General features: G+C 46.2%; 1 protein-coding gene across 2 annotated transcripts in view; it reads left to right on the top strand.

The window, feature by feature from the left end:
* Nucleotides 1–19,287, top strand: part of LOC140396865 (E3 ubiquitin-protein ligase MARCHF5-like) — a 30,562-nt gene extending 11,275 nt beyond the window's left edge. For both annotated transcript variants that reach the window (XM_072485657.1, XM_072485658.1), the window contains 5 exons: nucleotides 1,623–1,825; nucleotides 4,313–4,443; nucleotides 5,535–5,718; nucleotides 8,624–8,790; nucleotides 17,983–19,287. In XM_072485657.1, the coding sequence (XP_072341758.1) occupies nucleotides 1,623–1,825; nucleotides 4,313–4,443; nucleotides 5,535–5,718; nucleotides 8,624–8,790; nucleotides 17,983–18,141 (844 nt within the window). In that variant the 3' untranslated portion in view covers nucleotides 18,142–19,287. The remainder of the gene's footprint in view (nucleotides 1–1,622; nucleotides 1,826–4,312; nucleotides 4,444–5,534; nucleotides 5,719–8,623; nucleotides 8,791–17,982) is intronic.
* Nucleotides 19,288–21,128: the final 1,841 nt, after the last annotated feature.

Here is a 21,128-nt window from a genome sequence, read left to right as displayed (position 1 = left end):
CTCACATACGCCCCAACGTCCACTCCCTCTGCCCCTTCGGGAAGACCCAAGATTCTTAAGTTCTTCCTCCTCGAGCTATTTTCCAGGGCTTCCAGTCTCTCCATACACCTCTTATGCAGTGCCTCGTGCGTCTCCGTCTTCACCACCAAGCCCTGTATCTCGTCCTCGTTTTCGGCAGCTTTTGCCTTCACTCCACGGAGCTCCATCTCTTGGGTCTTCTGCGCCTCCTTTAACTCCTCAATCGCCTGCAGCATCGGCGCCAGCACCACCTCCTTGAGCTCCTCCACACATCGCCGGAGGAACTCCTGTTATTCCAGGCCCCATACCAACTGGCCTCCCTCCGCCGCCATCTTGCTTCTCACTTCCCTTCTTTGCCGCTGCTCCAGAGGATCCTCCGCAATCTGGCCACTATTATCTCTTCTGTCCATTCACATCCGGGGGGACTCCCTTCTATGTCGCCTCACAGTGAGTCTAGCCTTCGAAAATTGCCGTTGGGGCTCCCGATAAGAGCCCAAAAGTCCGTTAAAACGGGAGGTGCCGAAACGTGCGACTTAGCTGGTCATCGCCGCACCCGGAAGTCGTTGTTCCTATCCTGAGGAACTCTTGCAGTGATGCCAGGGGACTGAGATGATTGACGTCCAACCACCACAACCACCCTTTGTTCCAAGAATGACTTCAACCAGCAGAGGATTAGTCCCCCCCGATTCCCATTGACTCCATTCTTTAAAAAAAAATTTAGAGTGTCCAATTTATTTTTTCCAATTGAGCGGCAATTTACCTTGGCCAATCCAACACTGCACATCTTTGGGTTGTGGGGGTGAAACCCACGCAAACATGGGGAGAATGTGCAAACTCCACACGGACAGTGACCCAGAGCCAGGATCGAACCTGGGATCTCGGGGCCATGAGGCAACTGTGCTAACCACTTGCACCAATGTGCTGCCCTGATTGACTCCATTCTTGCTGAGGATCCTTGATGCCATACTTGGTCAAATACTGCCGCTATGTCAAGGAGAGTCACTCATTCATCTCTGGCGTTCAGCTCCATTGTCCCATGTTTGAACCAAGGCTTTAATGAGCTCAGGAGTTGAGTGACCTTGACAGAACCGAATCTGAGCATTAGTGAACAGATTATTGCTGAGTAAATGCCACTTAATAGCACTGTTGATGACCCCTTCCATCACGTTACAACTGGCTGATAGGACAGTAATTGGCCAGGTTGGATTTGTCCTGCTTTTTGTGTACAGGACATACCTGGGCAATTTTCCACATTGCCGGGTAGATGCCAGAGTTCTGGAGCACAGGTCTTCAGTACTATTGCCAGAATTTATCAGGACCCATAATCTTCGCAATATCTTGACGTCACGTGGAGAGAATCAACTTGGCTGAAGACTCACATCTGTGATGCTGGTACCTCTGGAGGACGAGATGGATCATCCACTCGCCACGTCTGGCTGAACATTTTTGCCAGAGTTGGCAACCCTACCCTAATTCCCTTGAAAATGTTGATTTTTATTTGCAATTATTTACACATTTAAGAAGCTATTATGGGTTGTGCTACTCTTAGTGAGATACAATATTTCCTTGTGTTTGACAGTATTGTCCTTGATTGCTTTCTGCAGGAATTGTTGGGTTTGCTTTGCTACCGACCTTGATGATCGCTCAGCAGAATGGGTAAGCCCGTGTCGATGTAAAGGATCCACAAAATGGATCCACCAGGCATGCCTACAACGGTGGCTGGATGAGAAACAGAAGGGGAACAGCACAGGCCGGGTGGCATGCCCACAGTGCAACACTGAGTACTTGATAGTCTTCCCAAAGTTAGGTACGTATGAGACTTTTGTCTTTTCCCCGTAGGTTGTAAAGTTTGAAAATAGATACCTTCCAGTAATATGTATTTATGCACCGTTCTGGTCTTGATTTGCCTTTGGATTATGTTTGAAGTAATTCAAGACCTCGAGATTGGCTTCAAGTTTGGGTGTTTGATCTATTATGAATTTGCCTCGCAACAGCAGTGAAACACATTTACCAAAACACAACCAACAACAGGCAGAGATCTGCCTGGAGACAGCAGTAGCCAGTATTCAAAAGGTCCCAATGAGATGTGTCCCTCCCAATAATGAGATTAGAGGACAGTTTCGGTAAGAATCAGCTGTGCCTGGCTTGTGAAGAGAAAGAGATCACATAAATAATTGGGGAAGGTCAATGAGGTATACAGATGTTAATGTCCAAAGTCAAGGAAGTTGATAGGGGAAGACAGCCAAATACATGGAGCACATAATCAAGAGGAACAAAGGTATAATTAGCCGAACCCCCAGAAACAAGGGAGGCCAGTCAACACTGAGCAGGCTCAAGAAACAGATGTGCCAGTTTTCCAGCCAGCAGCCTAAAAGCCAGTTACCAAGCCTGAAGGCCATGTCTACATCCAGCAGTCCCCACGTTCTAGAGCTAAATGGTGCAGAAAACCTTCGGAAAGGCAGTTTATAAGTATATCTTCTAAATAAAAGCAAATTACTGCAGATGCTGGAATCTGAAACCAAAAATAAAATGCCGGAAAAATTTCAGCAGGTCTGGCAGCATCTGTAGGGAGAGAAAAGAGCTAATGTTTTGAGTCCAGATGACCTTTTGTCAAATCTTTGACAAAGTGTTATTTGGACCTGAAACGTCAGCTCTTTTCTCTCCATACAGAGGCTGCCAGACCTGCTGAGATTTTCCAGCATTTTCTTTTTGGTTATAAGTATCTTCGCTGTACCAGGGCAGGACGTTTCCCAGACTTGATTATTTAAAAAAAAAAAAATTTTTTTAGAGTACCCAATTTTGTTTTCCAATTAAGGGACAATTTAGCGTGGCCAATCCACCTAACCTGCACATCTTTGGGTTGTGAGTGTTGTGGGGGTGAAACCCAGGCAGACACGAGGAGAATGTGCAAACTCCACACAGACAGTGATCCCGGGGCCCAGACTTAATTATTATCCATGTATTGTATGGTAACTATTTGCAAGTTTTATCTTTGTCGATTTATTTACTTTGGATGTTGTTTGGGGAAACAGGAAAGTCTGAAGGAGTTCAAAGATCGTATATATAATTTGAAACGAGGGGTACGTTCGACATAAATTGTTGGTGTGGTTATTAATTCAGATAACTTTGTTGTCATGGAATGGAATAGTCCTGTTCGTGTGTATTGGTCTTTACTTTCATAGTCTTTAATAATTGTTACATGATGACTGGGCAGCTTAATCTCACTGGGGTTCATTTGTATCCTCACAGCAAAACAAAACATTACACCCCCACCAACTGGTGTCAGAGGTAGTCAGAGGCTTTTTCCCCAGGGTAGAGGGGTCAATTACTAGGGGGCATAGGTTTGAGGTGAGAGGGGCAAGGTTTAGAGTAGATGTACGAGGCAAGTTTTTTACGCAGAGGGTAGTGGGTGCCTGGAACTCGCTGCCGGAGGAGGTAGTGGAAGCAGGGACGATAGGGACATTTAAGGGGCATCTTGACAAATATATGAATAGGATGGGAATAGATGGATACGGACCCAGGAAGTGTAGAAGATTGTAGTTTAGTCGGGCAGTATGGTCGGCACGGGCTTGGAGGGCCGAAGGGCCTGTTCCTGTGCTGTACATTTCTTTGTTCTTTGTTGGTGTTCCAAGTTGGGATATCCTTCAGATAGCATTAACGTGCTTCGTGACAGATCTAAACTAACACACTGGTGCCCTGCTGAAGTTGGCTGACCGTTACGGACAACCACATTAACTAGATGGATTGTACCTATTTCAGTGATTCGACAGCAGCTTACGTAACGCGCTCTTTTTTTCATGGACAAAAATGTCCCTGGACTCTTCATGGTGAACTGGACACTGAGCCAAAGGAAGAGACTTTAATATTAGTGATCTTGGTTTAAGAGCTGGATGTTAATGCAAGCATTGAAGCTGGAAAAGCAAAGTGGTTCATGGAGGGCTTCCAGTGTGGGAATGAATGGGTTTGGCACTGAGACTCTGGAATTGTGAGTCTTGTTTTCACCATGTTAAGTGTTGAGGAAAAAAATATGTTTAGGTTTGCAGGATTCAGACACAGATAGTGTTAATGAACTAGAGATGCCAAAAAGACCAAGAGAGAAAGATCGTCGATTCTGTCGTTAAAGTCCCCAAAGAGGTTAAAGTCCCCAAAAGAAGTTTTTAGAATCAGCACGACCAGCGATGCTTTCAAAGCAATAAGGATGCATGTCAAAAGAGAAACAAGAGTGTGGTGTGTGTTTGCCGTGTACATTTCTGAAAGTTCTTTCTGATGTTAGTTTTATGCATCTTTTCTTCAGGTCCAGTTGTGTACTCCTTGCATCAAGTTGACCGCATTCTGTCCAAAGCCAGCCCCTTTGCAGCAGCCAGCATCGTGGTCGGGACAGTGTACTGGTCAGCAGTGACATACGGAGCAGTGACAGTAATGCAGGTTGGCATCACACCCCCTCGCCCTCGCGTTCTATCAAATGTATTAGTCCTTATTCTCTGGAACCAAGAATTAGCTTACCACCCACTTCAAATCAGTAATTGTTAAGAGCTGGCCTTTCCCACATGGAAGCCTTGTTCCCCGATAGCTCAGTTGGTAAGTGCGCCGATTGCGTGGATAAGGAGGTCTGTATTGTGTTCTCCGATTACAATTGGCAACAGCGGTCCATCTCTATGTCCCTAGGCTAAGGAACAAGCAGCACAGTGACAATTGCAGTTGGATGGGAATGGGATGGATCTTAGGATTGTGATGCTAAAGAGCAGCACGGTGGTGCAGTGGGTTCGTACTGCTGCCTCACGGCGTCGAGGTCCCAGGTTCGATCCTGACTCTGGGTCACTGTCCGTGTGGATTTTGCACATTCTCCTCGTGTTTGTGTGGGTTTCGCCCCCACAACCCAAAGGTGTGCAGGGTCGGTGGATTGGCCACGCTAAATTGCCCCTTAATTGGAAAAAATGAATTGGGTACTCTAAAATTTTTTTTTTTTTAAAAAAAGGATACTCTAAATTTCTTTTTTAAAAAAGGATTGTGAAGCCAGTGTACTCCTGTCAGTGTTATTGGTTAAGGTTTTGCAGCACCGAGCCCATGTCCCATTTGAATACATAGTTTGCATGTCCTGTAATTGGACAGTGCCCTTTCAGCGGATGGCCATGATCAATGGCCACGGTGATAAGGAGGGAGCAACGGGCCTGGATAGAATGCTCTTTTGGAAAGTTGGTGCAGACTCGATGGGCCAAATGGCCTCCTTCTGCACTGTCGGGATTCTATGTAGGTACGGTGAGAGTTAGAGGTAGGAAGAATGAAGGCCACAAAAGAAGTGAAATAGAAGAATGGGAAATTTTAAAACAGGTTGCTGGAGAGAATGGCATCGATGGATATGGTGGTGGACTTGGGTAAGGAAAGATGGCTTAAATACCATTATGGGCGGGTTGGGCTAAATGATTTGTTTTTGTGCTGCACATCTAATGTAATCCGATTTGAAACGGGGAGTGCAGAAGATTATTCAGTAACTTGGCTCTATCTTGAATTCTCCGCAGGTTGTTGGACACAAGAAAGGTCTGGACCTCATGGAACGAGCAGACCCACTCTTCCTACTCATGGGGCTGCCCACCATTCCAGTGATGCTTATTCTGGCCAAGATGATCCGGTGGGAGGACTTTGTGCTTCGCATGTGGCGCAAGTACTGCAGCAAGTTGCAGGTTCTAAGCAACATATTCCCAGGTGAGACCCCAGCCCCATCCCATGTCACACTGCCCGCAATAAGCCGTCACCAAGGACTGCATGGCGAAAGATTTCAGCTTCTCCTTTATCATGATCCAGTAAAGCTGAGGAGCTGAACAGGTTTTTTGGGTCAGTCTTCACAGTGGAAGACACAAATAACATGCCAGTGACTGATGGAAATAAAGATATGATAGGTGAGGACCTTGAGATGATTGTAATCACTAAGGAGGCAGTATTGGGCAAGCTAATGGGGCTAAACGTAAACAAGTCTCCTGGCCCTGATGGGATGCATCCCAGAGTGTTAAAAGAGATGGCTAGGGAAATTGTAAACGCACTAGTGATAATTTATCAAAATTGACTAGACTCTGGGGTGGTCCCAGAGGATTGGAAAGTAGCAAACATGACACCACTGTTTAAAAAAGGAGGTCGGCAGAAAGCGGGTAATTATAGGCCGGTAAGCTTAACTTCGGTTGTAGGGATAATGCTGGAATCTATCATTAAGGAGGAAATAGCGGGGGACCTGGAGGGAAATTGTCCCATTGGGCAGACGCAGCATGGGTTCATAAAGGGTAGGTCGTGTCTGACTAATTTGGTAGAATTTTTTGAGGCCGTTACTAGTGCAGTAGATAACGGGGAGCCAATGGATGTGGTATATCTGGATTTCCAGAAAACTTTTGACAAGGTGCCACACAAAAGGTTGCTGCATAAACTAAAGATGCATGGCATTGAGGATAAAGTAGTAGCATGGGTAGAGGATTGGTTAACTAACAGAAAGCAGAGAGTGGGGATAAATGGGTGGGGACCAAGTGCAATGTGTCAAAGTTTGCAGACGACAATAAGATGAATGGTAAAGCAAAAAGTGCAGAGGATACCGGAAGTCTGCAGAAGGATTTGGATAGGTTAGGTGAATGGGCTAGGGTCTGGCAGATGGAATTCAATGTTGCCAAGTGCGAGGCTATCCATTTTGGGAGGAATAACAGCAGAATGGATTATTATTTAAACGGTAAGATGTTAAAACATGCTGCTGTGCAGAGAGACCTGGGTGTGCTGGTGCACGAGTCGCAAAAAGTTGGTGTGCAGGTGCAACAGGTGATTAAGAAGGCTAATCGAGTTTTGTCTTTCATTGCTAGAGGGATGGAGTTCAAGATTAGGGAGGTTATGCTGCAATTGTATAAGGTGTTGGTGAGGCCACATCTGTTCAGTTTTGGTCTCCTTACCTGAGAAAGGACATATTGGCACTGGAGGGAGTGGAGAGGAGATTCACTAGGTTGATCCCAGAGTTGAGGGGATTAGAATATGACGAGAGGTTGAGTAGACTGGGACTGTACTCATTGGAGTTTAGAAGGATGCGGGGGGATCTTATTGAAACATATAAAATTATGAAGGGAATAGATAGGATAGATGCGGGCAGGTTGTTTCCACTGGTCAGGGAAAGCAGAACTAGGGGGCATAGCCTCAAAATAAGGGGAAGTAGATTTAGGACCGAGTTTAGGAGGAACTTCTTCACCCAAAGGGTTGTGAATCTCTAGAATTCCTTGCCCAGTGAAGCATTTGAGGCTCCTTATTTAAACTTTTTAAAGAAAAAGATAGATACCTTTCTAAAGAATAAAGGGATTCGGGGATATGGTGTACGGGCGGGAGAGTGGAGCTGAGTCCACAAAGATCAGCCATGATCTCATTAAATGGTGGAGCAGGCTCGAGGGGCCAGATGGCCTACTCCTGTTCCTAGTTCTTATGTAATAGATACATAAGCCTGCTGCCATCCCAAAACCGGGTTTTGACCTTTCCAAGTCAGATTGTTAAACTGTAACAAATCTCTTCCTCCTTTTTATACATCTCTACTGCCTTGTCCTCTCTGTCACTGTAACCTCCACCTCATTTCATCGTTGATGGATGTGTCTTGAGCTGCCAGGGCCCCATCATTACCTCCCTCCACCTCTACCTCTTGTTTCCCTCTTCAAGATGCTCCATAAAAATCAACGTATTTTGTCAATCTGCTTTCATGTCTGCTGAAGTGGCTTTATATCAAATGAAGTGGCTTGTTTTTTTTTTGTTATCTTCATGGAGCTATATAAATATAGATTTTTGTTGTCTTGTGTTGATCTGTCTTCCCTCACTGTCTTGGTTTTTCTTTCCTGACTATTTGCGTCTGGCTGACCCAATCTTGCAATCACTGTCTCTCACCCTCTCTATTTGTTAATGGCAATTGAAACTGCCTCAATTTTCTAACCATTGACTGCAAGTCCACCTTCTGCTGACAGCATTCATCTGTCTTGCCAAAGCACTGCAGCTCAAGGTGTCAGCTTGGCCTGGAAATGATAGATCAGTAATTGCCACAGAGGAGCGGACAGATTTAATACTGAGTTGTTTCAAACTACGTTACGAAACAAGCAAACAACCACCCCCTCGAACATACAGTGTGGGTGGGAGGGTGTGTTTGCATCTCCTGCATTTTTGTGCATCATTCAGACTGTGTTAAGGCAGCATAGTGGTTAGCACTGTTGCTTCTCGGCTCCAGGGACCCGGATTCGATTCCCTGCTGGGTCAATGTGGTGTCTGCACGCTTCCCCCATGGCTGTGTGGGTTTCCTCCAGGTGCTCCGGTTTCCTCCCACAAGTCCCGAAAGATGTGCTTGTAAGGAATTGGACATTCTGAATCTGCAGTGTTAATGTAAGCCTATTTGTGACACTAATTTAAAAAAAAAAGTTTACAGTACCCAATTCATTTTTTCCAGTTAACGGGCAATTTAGCGTGGCCAATCCACCTCCCCTGCACATCTTTGGGTTGTGGGGAGAAACCCACGCAAGCATGGGGAGAATGTGTGAGGCAGCAGTGCTAACCACTGCGCCACCATGCTGCCCGGATTTGTGACACTAATAAAGATTGTTATGGTTCCATTGTGCAGGTTTTGGATGCCCTGTTCCCCGTGTACCAGCTGAGACCAGCTATCAGACTGATCACATGTCCGTATCCCGCATTCTGTGTGGTGCACTCATCTTTCCCACAATCTCCAGCATGGTCGGCAAGCTCATATTCAGCGGTGTCAACTCCAACCTGCAGCGGACTATCTTGGTGAGTATGTGTGCACATTGCCTCTGATTTTTTTCTCCCCCTTCCTCTCCCGGAGACACTGGCTCACGCTGGAGCACAACTACTCTGCATCACTCTGCGGTCATCAGCAAACATCCCCACTTGTGACCTGATGATGGACAGCAAGTCATTGACGAAGAAGCTAAGGATGGTTCAGCCTGAAGGAATTCCTGCTACCCTCTTGGGATGATTGAGATCCGACAACCACAGCCAGTCTGTACAAATGCAGCTGTATCTGGACAACATTCAAGCTTTGGCTGATAAGTAGCACACAAGTGCCAGGGAATGACCATCTCCAACAAAAGAGAATAGAACCATCTCCCCATGACATTCAATGGCATTACCATTGCTGAATCGCACAACATCCTGGGGGGTTTCCATTGATCAGGCATATTAATATTGTGGCCACAAGAGCAGGTCAGAGTCTAGGAATCCTGCGGCAAGTAACTCATTTGGTGACTCTCGAAGCCTGTCAACCATCTACAAGGCAGGAGTCAGCAGTGTGATGGAATACTCTTCACTTGCCTGGATGAGTGCAGCTCCAACAATACTCAAGAAGCTCAACACTATCCAGGACAAAGCAGCCCACTGGATTGGCACCCCATCCAGCAGCTTAAACATGCACTCCCTCCACCACTGTGCACAGTGGTGTTAGTATCTGATAGATTCTGTTTATGGATGTTAAATATCTAGTTGTATCAGGTAATATAGTTAACAGATTACTGAATTATACTCAAATGTGTACATAGAGAAGGCTCATCCAGCGCTGGGCAGAGGGAGTAAGCTCTACAATAAACAGCCTGGCTCAAAAGTATCCTCGTCTCTGTCTTCTTCATATCGCGGCTTGGGAATTTTTCTTCCAAGTAGCAGCGGTCTGGACCATCCACAAGATGCACTGCAGCAACTCGCCAAGGCACAGCATCTTCCAAACCCACTTCCGTTTTACCATCGAGAAGCACAAGTGCAGAGAAATGCATGGGAACACTGCCACCTGCAAGTTCCCCTCCAAACCCCACACCATCCTGACTTGGAAATATATCGGCGTTCCTTCACTGTCACTGGATCAGAATCCTGGAACTCTCTCCATAAAGAGCACTGTGGGTGTATCTGCACAATGCGGATTGTCGAGGTTCAAGAAGGCGGTTCACCACCACTTTCCCGAGAGCAATTATGGATGGGCAATAAATGCTGGCCTAGCTGGTGACACCCACATCCCTGAAGTAAATCAGTTTGCAAAAAATCACCAATGGCTTCAACCTGTGGTCTCATAGATACAGGAGGAGGCCTTTTGGCCCTTCGAGCCCGCTCTGCCATTCATCACGATCATGGCTGATCATCCAACTCAATAGCCTAATCCTGCTTTCTCCCCATAGCCTTTGATCCCATTCTCCCCAAGTGCTATATCCAGCCGTCTCTTGAACATATTCAAAGTTTTAGCATCAACTTCTTCCTGTGGTAATGAATTCCACAGGCTCACCACTCTCTGTGTGAAGAAATGTCTCCTTATCTCTGACGGAAATGGTTTACCCTGAATCCTCAGGATGTGACCCCTGGTTCTGGACACACCCATCATTGGTAACATTTTACCTGCATCTACCCTGTCTAGTCCTGTTAGAATGTTATAAGTCTCGGAGATCCCCCCTCATTCTTCTGAACTCCGGCGAGAATAATCCCAATCAAGTCAATCTCTCCTGATATGACAGTCCCGCCATCCCTGGAATCAGTCTGGTAAACCTTCGCTGCACGCACTCGAGAGCAAGAACATCCTTCCTCAGAGAAGGAGACCAAAACTGCACACACTACTCGAAATGTGGCCTCACCAAGGCCCTGTACAATTGTAGCAGTACATCCTTGCTTCTATACTCTAAACCTCTTGCAATGAAGGCCTACATACCATTAGCCTTCTTTACCGCATGCTCACCTTCAGCGATTGGTGCACAAGGACACCCAGGTCCCGCTGCACACTCCCCTCTCCCAATTTACAACCATTCAGGGAGTAAGCTGCCTTCCTGTTTTTGCTTCCAAAATGAATAACCTCATACTTATCCAAATTATACTGCATCTGCCTATGTTTTGCCCACTCACCCAACCTGTCCAGATCTTGCTGTTGGATCCCTGCATCCTTGTCACAATTCACCCTCCCACCGACTTTGGTATCATCTGCAAACTTTGAGATGTTACATTTTGTTCCCTCATCCAAATCATTAATATATATTGTGAATAGCTGGGGTCCCAGCACCGATCCCTGTGGTACCCCACTGGTTACTGCCTGCCAACTTGAAAAGGACCCATTAATCTCTACCTTTTGTTTCCTCCGCCAACCAGTCTATCCACCTCAATACATTCCCCCAATCCCATGCGCTTTAATTTTGCACAATAATCTCTCATGCGGGACTTTGTCAAATGCCTTCTGAAAGTCCAAATATACCACATCGACTGGGTCCCCCTTGTCGACTGTACTGGTTATCTCTTCAAAGAATTCCAACAGATTTGTCAAGCATGATTTTCCCTTCATAAATCCATGCTGACTCTGACTGATCCTGCCAGTACTTTCTAAATGTTCAGCTATAAAGTCCTTGATAATGGATTCAAGCGTTTTCCCCACTACCAATGTTAGGCTTACTGGTCTATAATTCCCTGCTTTCTCTCTACCTCCCCTTTTGAATATCGGAATGACGTGAGCTACCCTCCAATCTGCAGGGACAGTTCCAGAGTCTATAGAATCCCAGAAGATGACCACCAATGCATCCACTGTTTCCAGAGCCACCTCCTTAAGCACTCCGGGATGCAGATTCTGAGGCCCTAGGGATTTATCCGCCTTCAATCCCATCAGTTTTCCCGGCACCATTTCTCTACTAATGTTTATCTCCCTCAGTTCTTCCCTCTCACTAAACCTTTCATTCTCCAACATTTCTGGGATCTGATTTGTGTCCTCATTTGTGAAGACAGAACCAAAGTATGCATTCAGTTGCTCAGCCATTTCTTTGTCCCTTATTATGCATTCCCCTGTTTCTGTCTGTAGTGGGCCTACATTTCTCTTTGCCAATCTCTTTCTCTTCACATATCTGCAGAAACTCTTAGTGTCAGTCTTTATGTTCCCTGCAAGCTTCCTTTCGTACTGTACTTTCCCCTTCTTAATCAATCCTTTCGTCCTTCTTTGCTGAATTCTAAACTGCTCCCAATCCTCAGACCTATTATTTTTCTTGGCCAATCTGTATGCTTCTTCCTTGTATCGGATACTATTTGTAATTTCCTTTGTAAGCCATGGATTGGTCCTCTTACCCCCTTTGCTTTTGTGCCAGACAGGAATGAACAGTTGCTGTAGTTCCTCCATGCGTGCCTTGTATGTTTGCCATTGTCTATCTACTGTCATCCTTTGAAGTAACTCTCCCCAATCTATCAAGGCCAACTCGCGCCTCATATCCTTATAGTTAGTTCCCTTTATTAAGATTCAGCACCCTAGTCTCCGATCAACTACTTCACTCTCCATCTTGATAAAAAATTCTATCGTGTTATGGTCACTCATCCCCAAGGGGTCTCGTACAGCCAGATTGGCAATGATTCCCTTCTCATTACACAATACCCAGTCTAAGATGGCCTGCTCTCTCGTTGGTTTCTCCACACACTGGTCAAGAAAACCATCCTGTATACACTCCAGGAATTCCTCCTCTACGGCATTGTAGCTAATTTGATTTGCCCAGTCTATGTGAAGATTAAAATCACCCATGATCACCGCTATTCCCTTATTACATGCATCTCTAATTTTTTGTTTAATGCTATTCCCAACCTCACCAGTACAGTTTGGGGTCTATGACACCCACTAATGTTTTTTGTCCCTTGGTATTTCTCAACTCTACCCATACAGATTCCACATTGTCAGAGCTAATATCCTTTCTCACTATTGTGTTAATTTCCTCGTTACCCAGTAGTGCTACGCCACCACCTTTATTTTTGTGCCTGTCCTTCCTAAATACTGAGAATCCTGGGACATTCAGTTCCCATCCCTGTTCACCCTGCAGCCATGTCTCCGTGATTCCAATTATATCATATCCATTTATATCTATCTGCGTGATTAGTTCATCCATTTTATTGCAAATGCTCCATGCATTAAGGCACAGAGCCTTTAAGTTTGTCTTTTTCACAATGCTTGTCTTGCTCCCAATATTTTTCTCTCCTGCCCTGTTTGAATTTTGTCCTTGGTTTCTCCATCTATCACTTTTCTACCTTTTGCTTTTGTCCTTGCTCCCTCTTTCTCTGACTCCTTGCGTAGGTTCCCATCCCCCTGCCACATTAGTTTAAACCCTCCCCAAATAGCCCCCCTAGGACACCAGTTCCAGTTCTGCCCAGGTGTAACCAGTCCAGTTTGTACAGGTCCCACCTCTCCCAGAACCGGTCCCAATGCCCCAGGAATCTGAAACCCTCCCCCTGACACCATCTCTTCAGCCACGTATTCATCCTATATATCCTGTCATTTCTACTCTGACTGCACGTGGTACCGGTAGTAATCCTGAGGTCACTACCTTTGAGGTCCGATTTCTTAACTTCCCTTCCTAGTGCCCTGTATTCCCTTTTATTACCTATGTCGTTGGTACCGATGTGTACCACGACCACTGGCTGTTCACCCTCCCCCTCCAGAATATCCTGGACCTGCGCTGAGACATCCTTGACCCGAGCACCAGGGAAGCAACATACCATCCTAGAGTCTCGTTTGTGGCCACAGAAACGCTTGTCTATTCCCCTTACAATTGAATCTCCAATCACTATTGCACTGTCACACTTATTACTCCTCCCCTCTGCAGCAGAGTTTGTCACGAGTTTGCCAGAGGTGCCACATGTTTGTCTCAACTGAAGCTGAAAAGACTTTGCATTTGTACAGTGCGATTAGGACTCGCCTTGGTTGCATCCTTCCTGTTGGTGTGAGTCATCCAAGCCCAACGTGGGCATGTTATCAAAGCGAGCTGCAGAAATCTGTTCAGGTTAAAACCTGAGACCGTGGCTTCAGCTGAATTTCCTGCTGCAGAGATCTCGTGGTGTTTACATGATTCTCTCAATTGCTGTCCAACATTCCTTCCAGGATGGATGCCACCAGAAACAGATGAGCTGCCCATTCACCTTTCTTGCTTCTGCTTTCGCTGACAAAGCAATACATTCCCCGTGAATGCTCTTCTTATTGAGCGTGAAGAATGCGAGACGGCGCCAAATGAATGCAAGTGTTTTGGATTGTGGATTGCACGTTTAAGAAAGAGTTGAATGTTTGAAGTTCAAGGAAAGAAACATCAGGCCCATGAAGAAAGCTGTAACCATTGCAGGAATCCGTTGGTTAGCTTCAATTGGACTGTTCTGTCCAGTCCTCGGCACCCCACTTGAGGAAGGATGTGAGGGGGTGCAGGAAAAGTTCACCGGAATGTTTCCAGGGCTGAGACATCAAAGGGTAGCTTGAGCACTTTCAAATTCTTCAATGGGATATGGGTTTCGGTGGCAACAGCATTTATTGCCGGTCCTTAATTGCCCAACTGAGTGGTTTGCTCGGCCACTTGAGGCAGTTAAAAGTCAACCATGTTATTGTGGATCTGGAATGACATGTCGGTAAGGGTGACACATTTCCTTCCCCAGAGGATATTTGTGAAGCAGAAGGCTTTTCAAGTCCATTCTTTCACAGTTGCCAGATTGTTCGTTGAATGTAAATTCCACCAGCTCCATGGTGGGATTTGAACCCATGTCCCCAGAGGATTAGCCTGCTCCTCTGGATTACTGGTCCAGTGACATTACCACAACAATCACATGCTTGAGGTGTGACTTCAACTTTTAAAACCAGGACAGTTCAAACCAGCAATGATGGTGAAGATCACAATCCACTTATCCCTGCTGAAAAGTGTCCTCAAATTTCAGAGCCAGCTTGGACTGTGATGTGGTCTTTGGTTGACTCGGCTGTCCATCCTCCTGATTTAGACAAGTACCAGAAACTGGGGAGAACAAGTGGTCGCTGGAGCAGCTGAGCCATTCTATTACAAGCGTTTGTGACTAAGAATCACGTGATGCCAGCAGTGTGCCTCAAATACCTCTGAAGTCAGGCTGGGAAGACATCCAGACAGTGTGTCAGCACCCAAAATCTCCTTCAAGCTGTAGCCCAGCTCACGGAGATGGAAACTGAATCCCTACTTTATTGGCTCATCCAGATCTCAACCTGAGAGTATAAAGGGTTAGGCTTTTTACCAGAAGCATAAAATACAAGGGCAGGGAGGTTGTGCTGTCACTGTATAAATTGTTGGTTAGGGTACGACTGGAGTACTGTGCCGTTCTGGTCACCACATTATAGGAAGGATGTGATTGCACTGGAGAGCATGCAGAGCAGATTTGACAGGATGCTGTCTGGGCTGGAGGGTCCGGGCTGTGGGGAAAGATGGGATAGACTCGGGCTGCTTTCCTTGCGGCAAAGGTTGAAAAAGGACCTTAAAGAGATGTATAAGATTATGGGGCCATAGATTGGTTTGACAGGAAGCACGTAATCCATCAGCAGAGGGTCAATAGCCAGGGGGCATAGGTTTAACATAAGAGGTAGAAGGTTAAGAGGGAAGAAACATCTTCACCCACAGAGTCTGAAACTCGCTGCCTGAAAAGGTGGTTAATTCAGGAACTCCGGTATCATTGAAGAAGTATTTAGGTGCGCACTTGCGCTGCCATAACAATGGGCCAAGCATTGGAAAATGGGATTAGTGCAATCAAACCTTTGTTGACTGGCGTGGGCACGATGGGCTGAATGGCCTCCTGTGCTGTAAACATCCATGAATCCTGAGTGGGGGACAGGGCGCAGGATCTGGAGTACAAGACCATAAGCAATAGGAGCACAAGGAGGATGTACAACCCCTCCACATGCTCCCTCATTGTATACAACCATGACTGCTTGGATCTTGGCCCCAACTCCACTTTCCTGGATGTCCATAACCCTTGACTCCCCTGTGTTTCATCAACTAGACTTTCCAACCTGTCCCCGTATCTCTTAATTCCTCTTCTTTTCAGTGTCCAAAAGGTTATCAGTCTTCATCTTGAGTCTCTTTAGTGATTGAGCAGCAGCACCAGCCAGTCGTACAAAATTCAAATATTAGGGTGACACGGTGGTGCAGTGTCCGTGTGGAGTTTGCACATTCTCCCCGTGCCTGCGAACGTCTCATCCCCACAAACCCAGGGTAGGGTAGGTAGACTGGCCATGCTAAATTGACCCATAATTGGAAAAATTATATTAAAAAAGAAAACTCGAATATTCAGTTGTGAGAGTTTGGAAATCATTCCTTCCATTCCAACTCCTTATCCTGAGACTGTGCCTTCAAGATCGGGACTTTGCAACCAGGGACAACAGCCTCTCACAACCAAATCCTGCTGTGTGCTGCATGCATATCAGTGAGATCACTAAACTGAAGAGAATACACATCTATTATACCCATTTTTCCTTGAAGGACTGCCCCTTCGTCCCAGAAATTAATCCTGTCCAGTCCCTCAAAGGTAACTATATCAGCACACCGGGTGTGTTCGAACCAAAGCCTGGGATAATAGCAGCCAGACTTCATATTCTGAGACTCTAACCTGTTGAATATTGGAAAGCGGGAAGGTAAAGCAAGGGTTGGGTTCCCACAGTGAAATATCCTGCTGACCGTGCACTCCATTCTCCATGAATGGCCATTTGGGTCGAAGCAGTGTTGGGAGGTTTGTGCCTGTGGACCTGTATCCCATTCAGAGCTTTTAAAAAGAATTTCAAGTGCCCAATTCTTTTTTTATTCCCAATTAAGGGGCAATTTAGCGTGCCCAACCCACCTAGCCAGCACATCTTTGGGTTGTGGGGGTGAGACCCAAGCAGACACGGGGAGAATGTGCAAACTCCACACTGACGGTGACCCGGGGCCGGGATCGAACCCGGGTCCTCGGTGCTGTGAGGCAGCAGTGCTAACCACTGCGCCGCCATGCCGCCCAGATGCAGAGCTAACATTTGCAAGAGAGGGGCGGCACAGTGGAGCAGTGGTTAGCACTGCTGCCTCATGGCTTCGAGGACCTGGGTTTGATCCCGGCCCCGGGTCACTGTCCGTGTGGAGTTTGCTCATTCTCCCCGTGTCCGTGTGGGTTTTGCCCCCACAACACAAAGGTGCGCAGGTTAGGTGGGTTGGCCACGTTAAATTGTCCCTTCATTAGAAAAAAAAACAATTGGGTACTCTAAATTTAAGAAGAAAAAAAACATTTGCAAGGGAGGAGTTGGGGGGGGTTAGAGAGAACAGGAAAAGGCAAAATTGTTGAGTTTTATTTGCCAGTGGAATTGCCCAGCATAAACCTGTGCAAGTCCATCTGTGGTTAGTTTGGAAGTAGCCTCACTGACGAGCAGCTCCAAGGGCCAACGGCATATTTCTTCAGTTACGGAAAAAAAATAACTTTACAGCAGCTTAAATGTGTATTGAAGTAACAACCTCAAATGCAGAATATCAGGATGAATGGAATTCTGAATTCTCGGGTGCTTTTGATGAGGTAAATGGAGTGGGTGAGAGAAACTGTTTCCCCTGATCAATGAGCTGGGAAGTTGGAGACCGTCAACAGCCTGATGAAGGGAGAAGTCGGGTGAAAATTGTCTGGCTCTGGGATTCCTGGCTACTAATTGCACAGGAAGCAGAACCCGGTCAGCTCAGTTGGCTGGAGGCCTGGTCTGTGACGCGGAGTCACGGCAACAGCGCGGGTTCGATTCCCCATACCGCCTGAGGTTATCCATGAAGGCCCTGCCTTCTCAACCTTGCACCTTGTCGGAGATGTGGTGACCCTCAGGTTAAATCACCACCGGTCAGCTCTCTCAAAAAGGGGTAGAGCAGCCTATGGTCCTCGGGGGTTGTGGCGACTTTCATTCCAGGGGGCAGGGAAAAGGATTTGAGGAAGAAAAATGAGCCAAACTGTGGGACGTGCCGGAAGATTGACATGCAGAGAGATGGTTCACAGTTGACATCAAGATAATGGGCTGAATAACCTCCTCCTGTGTTGTGAAAAGCTCCAATTCTAAATGAGTATTTTGGTCGGGAGAGTGGAGGGTCGCGAGGATATCTCCAGGAGCCATAAAAGGTTACAGAAAGGGTAATTGTGATACCTTTCATTTTCCAGTTGCCTTTCTGTGCATTTCTGTTTCTCAATTTGTCTCTCTTCTCTTTTTAGGGCGGGATTGCCTTCGTTGCTATCAAAGGGGCTTTAAAGGTTTACTTCAGACAACAGCAATATCTGATGCAGGCAAACCGCCGGATTCTGAACTACCCTGAGCGGGAAGAGGAGCAGGAAGAGCTACATGCAGGCTATGAGGACTCTGGCAGTGACTGAAGCAGTGGTGGAGGGCATGATCGGCTGTGATATGAGCAGGTGCTGTGCTAAGATGGACTGTTTCCTCTTCCTCCTCTCCAGCCCACAGGAACCGGCACCGGACAGAATCTCACTCGGGATTGTCATGACATTCCCAGACAGCCAAGCGCCGGGTGGGAATCCAGCCGCAGTTGTGCTTATCCAGCTCCCATCATTTTTTTTTTTTTTTTTTGTTGAAACCTTGACTTCACATGTGTCTTCCTATTCAGCTGTTCTTCAATTATTTTTGCTGTTTTGTTCATCTCATTTATTTTTTTAATGTTTGAAACTACTGCCACTCAGTACGTCCGTGCCAGAGGCCTATATCCTGAGCAGTACCTCGGGAGTGCTGCACCATGCCATGGCAGGAGATGGCTCGGCAGCTGCCACACTCCTGCCGCTTCTGGGCAGAGACTGGGCATGCCCTCACCACAGGTGATGAACTATTACGCAGTGCTCTGCTGAATTCGCACCCCGTTGTGGCTGTAGCAAAGCTGGGACATCCGGTATTCCCGACAACGTTCTCGTGCTTATTTTTCTGGGGAGGAGACAGCACTCTATCTCGGCTCAGCCAATAGCCCTCTGCTGAGCATCCGAAGAAGAGATGCAAGCGGAGCAGCAGATTTGCCAACAGTGAAGTGCACGTGGGGGTCTGCTGCGATTTCCCCAGGCCTCGTCATTGGTTCAAACCCGCGGAGATTTTTCCATTCACTAATAATCCTTTTGCCAGATCCGGCGATACTTCGGGCCATAAGGAGATACAGAAATGTAGTGACAAGTTAAAGTCGAGGTTCAACTAGAGCTTCACCAGCTTTTGCCCTGAGGAGAGAGTTTTCTGTGCCCATTGCATGTGACTAAAATAGGCACATCCAAATAAGGTGACTTGATTTTATAAATATATATTTAAAAGTAGAATATTTTAGATCACATTATTTTTTTTCTACCCACAGGAAATAATTTATTTTTAATGGATCTTGTTTTTCTCTGCGGTGGGTGGTAGCCATCATAATTGCGTTTAAATTTGCGTTTTGCTTTCTAATTTATGCACAGCTATTTGGAATAATTAAACAGGAAGAAAAAGACAGGTATTCTCGATAAATTTAACTTAATAAAGATGCCAGCTCCGAATTGTTGCCGTCTTCTCATTCTGGTAAATCCCAGTCAGCCACAGGGAGTCTTGCCGTCGGGAGCATTGCTGAACCCTCTGGTTTTATTTCTGTGTGAATTTCAGAACCTCCACTCACTCTGCTATGCACGTACACCGGTTATTTTACGGTAATTGTGCCAGCCTGACTGTTCTTGAGTGACTTGGAGTGCTTGTTCTCTGATCTGCAGAGTTACAAGGGCTGTTGTGTTCCCTGCAGCCTCTCATTCTGCTCCCAAACCAGCTAATTGTTGGGACACCACTAGAAGGACATAACCATGCAGACGTGAGATATGTGCACCTACAACCCTCTGTTCTTCCAATTCTAGCTTCTTGCATATCCCTTTGGATCCCTTTCAGATGCCGAGGCCCTGAGCTCTGGAATTCACTCCCTGAACCCCTCCGGCTCTCCCACCTCTCCTTTAAGAGAGGCTACTTGAACTCTCCCTCTTTTACCAAGTTAATGTTCATCTGTCTTCACATCATCTTCTGGGTTTGGTGTCAGATTTTATTTAGTGTTACTATGTAGCACCTTGGGACATTTTACTACGTTAAGAAGTGTTATATGAAAGCAAGTTGCTGTTGTTGTATGTCAATGGTGCACTTTGATTTCCCTGTAGCTGTAATAACTTCTGACTATCAAACTTCGGAAACTGCACGTCAGCAGGGCTATCATTTGCTGGGATTGCCTATCCCACAGTCCTTAATGTTAACTATATGATGATGACCTTTGGTTTGAGTATTGGTTCCAAACCTTGGGACGCTGAAATCGTCCATCAGTTTCTTTTAGTTTAATGCTCACCATTACCTATACATTTGTGGAACCTCCAGTCCAGAGTTGGAAACCTGCAAAACGAATGACATGTCTGAACTTTGTTGGAAACTGAGCATGGGTGGATTGTTCAGTGAAAATATTGAGTTTGGATATGATGTTCACTGTGACCAGATACCTTCCGCACTGTCAAGGTGTGCAAGTCAAGTGTGGTCATTTTAGCTGAACGTACTGGATGTCTGAGCAAGGAGATCAAACCTAAAAACTCACCAAAGTTTACACCAGTCCTCTGACCTAACTGTGTTTCCTCTTGCCGGATGCTAGCTACATGTGAATTTGATGGGGGTGCTGCTGAGCTCCTGAGATTAACCTGAGCTCCATTTTCTATCCATGCCGAAGGGCTTAATTTGACATGTGGTACATTGCCAGCCTCTGTCCTTCCAAACCACCATCATTGTTGCAGAGCAGAAGGAGGCCATTCAGCCGATTATGTCTGCACCAGCCCTCTGAATGAACAGTTCACTCAGTGTCATTCTCCAGCCTTGTCCTCGTGGTTCAGCACATTGTTTCTTTTCAGAAAACAGTCTGATTCCCCTTTGAATGCTTCAATTGAACCTTCTTCCACCACACTCTGCAGCTGAGCATTCAGACCGTTACAACTCGCTGCGGGGAAATCTTTCTCCTCATTGCTTTTGCCACTCTTATCAGTTGCTTTAAATCCGTGCTTTGTCCTTCTCGATCCTTGCACGAGGAGCAACAATTTCTCACTATCTGCTCTGTCCAGACCCCTCATAATTTTGAATACCTCATTATTTACCTTCTTGTTCTCTTTGTCCATCTCCTCTGTGACTCCGTAATCTCCACTCTCCACAACCAGCAGCTCATCCAGGGATTCACTGCCCGTGTTGTACTGCAGAATAAGTCTCTCTCGCTCAAACCTCACCTTGCTGAACCTCTTGTACTCGATGGCTTTTGATTTCCCCCAAATTCTGTTGCACTTAAAATCGCCACCTGCTCGCCCTTCACTCCGACTGTTGTTGATCTACTTTGGCT

Source organism: Scyliorhinus torazame, chromosome 20 (genome assembly GCF_047496885.1).
Source record: "Scyliorhinus torazame isolate Kashiwa2021f chromosome 20, sScyTor2.1, whole genome shotgun sequence".
Lineage (NCBI taxonomy): Eukaryota > Metazoa > Chordata > Chondrichthyes > Carcharhiniformes > Scyliorhinidae > Scyliorhinus > Scyliorhinus torazame.
This window is presented reverse-complemented; position numbering and strand designations above follow the sequence as displayed.